General features: G+C 46.0%; 1 protein-coding gene across 1 annotated transcript in view; it reads right to left on the reverse strand.

Annotated features, from left to right (window-relative positions):
- The window catches only part of LOC104490129 (WD repeat-containing protein 52-like), a gene marked incomplete at its 3' end in the record, with an annotated part of 17670 nt that extends 16798 nt beyond the window's left edge, over window positions 1–872 (reverse strand). Inside the window, exon 1 of the mRNA XM_010132377.1 lies at window positions 797–872. Coding sequence (XP_010130679.1) covers window positions 797–872 — 76 coding nt within the window. The remainder of the gene's footprint in view (window positions 1–796) is intronic.
- Between the last annotated feature and the right edge of the window lie 1682 nt (window positions 873–2554).

The raw sequence follows: 2554 nt of genomic DNA on the forward strand, positions 1-2554 counted from the left end.
TTCTGGGATGCATTTCATCAGGTCCCAAAGACTTATGTATGTTCAGATTCCTCAGGTAGTCACAAACCAGATCTTCTCTTACAGTGGGAGGGACTTTGGCCCTGGGCACCATCTTGCAGTCCATCCACTCAAGAGGTGTGGGAAGATAGGCTATCAGTGAAGACTGAGGCAAAAAAAGAAGAGTACCTCATCCTTCTCATCTGTTTTACCATCTTGCCAGTCTTGCTCATTGAGGGTGTACACTTTCTTTAACATTCCTTTTCTGTTGACATACTGTAGAAACCCTTATTCTTCTTTGCATTCCTTGCCAAGTTCAGCTCCAGCTGCGCCTTGGCCTTCTTGACCCCATTCTTGTACAACTGGGCAGTGTCCCTATACTCTTCCCAGGATACCTACCCTTGCTTCCACTACCTGTGCAGTTCCTTCTTGCCCTTTAGCTTGACCAGCAGCCATACCAGCCTCTTCCCTTCCTTGCCTGATTTCTTACTCCCGGGAATCGAGAGCTCTTGTGCTCTATGGAAAGCATCCTTAGAGATCTGCCAGTTCTGTGTTGCTCCCTTGTCCCTGCAGGCCATTTCCCAGGAGGTCCTACTGACCATCTCCTTGAAGAGCTGGAAGTTTGCTTTCCTGCCTTTAGCTTGACCAGCAGCCATACCAGCCTCTTCCCTTCCTTGCCTGATTTCTTACTCCCGGGAATCGAGAGCTCTTGTGCTCTATGGAAAGCATCCTTAGAGATCTGCCAGTTCTGTGTTGCTCCCTTGTCCCTGCAGGCCATTTCCCAGGAGGTCCTACTGACCATCTCCTTGAAGAGCTGGAAGTTTGCTTTCCTGAAATTCAGGGTTCTCACTGTCTACAATCCTTGCCTGATCCATATCCCTCAAGACTGTGAACTCCACCAGTGCGTCGCACTGTAGACCAGGCTGCCTTCACTGTTGACATCACTGATGAGCTCACTTGCACTGGTGATTGCCAGGTCCAGCATTGCATCTCCTCTGGTATGACTGACTACTACCTGGCTGAAGAAGTTATCCTTGATGCACTCCAGGAGCTGGATTGCCTCAGCCCGCCATGCTACTTTTCCGGTCTGAGAGCACAAAGCCTGGAGTAAGAAGACTTCGCCAATAAGCTCCCCTTGATCAGGTAGCCTGTAGTAGACACCAACCACAAGGCTCCCTTTGTTGCCTTGGTCTCTTATTCTTACCCATAAGCTTTCAACCTGCTTGTGGCTATTCTTCAGGGACAGCTCTTCACACTCTAGCCATTTCTTGACTTAGAGAGCAATCCCTCTACTCCTCCTCCCTCACCTATCCCTTCTGGACAGCCTGTAGCCATCAACAGCTGCACTCCAGACATGGGATTCATTCCACCAAGTTTTAGTAACAGCAACCAGGTAATAGCTTTCTAGTGGCACAGCGGCTTCCAACTCCTCCTGTTCATTGCCCATACTGCATGCGTTGGTCTAAAGGCACTTCAGTGGGGCTGTTGGCCATGTCATCTTCTTAGAGGAATTCCACTTAATTCCTTTGAGGTATTTCACCAGTGTTTTCCTGTGGGACCTATTACCTCATCCCACAGCTTGTCACAGGCAAACCTGATAGCACACCACTCCCCCTTCAAGTCTAGTTTAAAGCTCTGTCAATGAGCCCCTCAAGCTCCTGAGCAAAGATTCTCTTCACCCTTTAGGAAAGATGAATCCTATCTGATGCCAGCAAGCCATTTCAAGATTAAAACAGCATTAAAAAGAGAAATACAGGTCTTTGAGTGAAAGAGACTGGCAGAGTTAATGAATTGATTGCAGAACTAGCTACAGAGACAAGTCTAAACAGCAAAAATTTTCAGAGAAACTTTGTGGGCTGAGGGACAATGGGAACTGCAGACACAGTGGTCAGCCCAGAACTTCACTGGAAGGGGTCACAGTTGACCAGAGTCAAAATGAAATTTGACAGCAACTGAAGATAAACATGTACTAGTAAGAAAGGGGTGAGTGCTGGGAGAAGCCAGAAGCTACTGTAGGAACAGTATTTAAATCACTATATAATGTCAGAAAATATGCACGGACACCACTGTGATCTGCCTGTGCACCTTCTGCTGCTTTTTCATCACCTCCCTCCTGTTCCCTTGGAAAAGATGGGTTGTCCTCTTCACCTGGTGGTGGTGAAGAGGAACTTCTAGTATTTTTGCCTTCACCTCCCATTTAGACCGTTTTCATTTATTCTCAAATGCTTTGAGATTCCAAAACAGTATTTGTGTTCTGCCTGGTCAGTACAAATATGGATAACCCTAAGATATGTCCTAATCTGTAGGGTGAATGCATTGATTCAGGTTTTAGGACTCCAAGCTCTGTGTACATTGCTATAGAAAGACTAAATATTGAATAACAAAAGGAAGCTGAAGAAGATTTACATGTTTTGGGCTTCTCTTTAATATAATGGGGGAAATTTGTTCTTGAGAGAACAAGGCCTCCACCTTTCTGGTGAACTTCACAAAAATATCAGGAGATAGACATTTGTTCCGCCTTTTGATTTCAAACATGGTCTTCATTTCCAAGTAAAAC

This window comes from Buceros rhinoceros, unplaced genomic scaffold, assembly GCF_000710305.1.
Source record: "Buceros rhinoceros silvestris isolate BGI_N320 unplaced genomic scaffold, ASM71030v1 scaffold7363, whole genome shotgun sequence".
Taxonomy (NCBI): Eukaryota; Metazoa; Chordata; class Aves; order Bucerotiformes; family Bucerotidae; genus Buceros; species Buceros rhinoceros.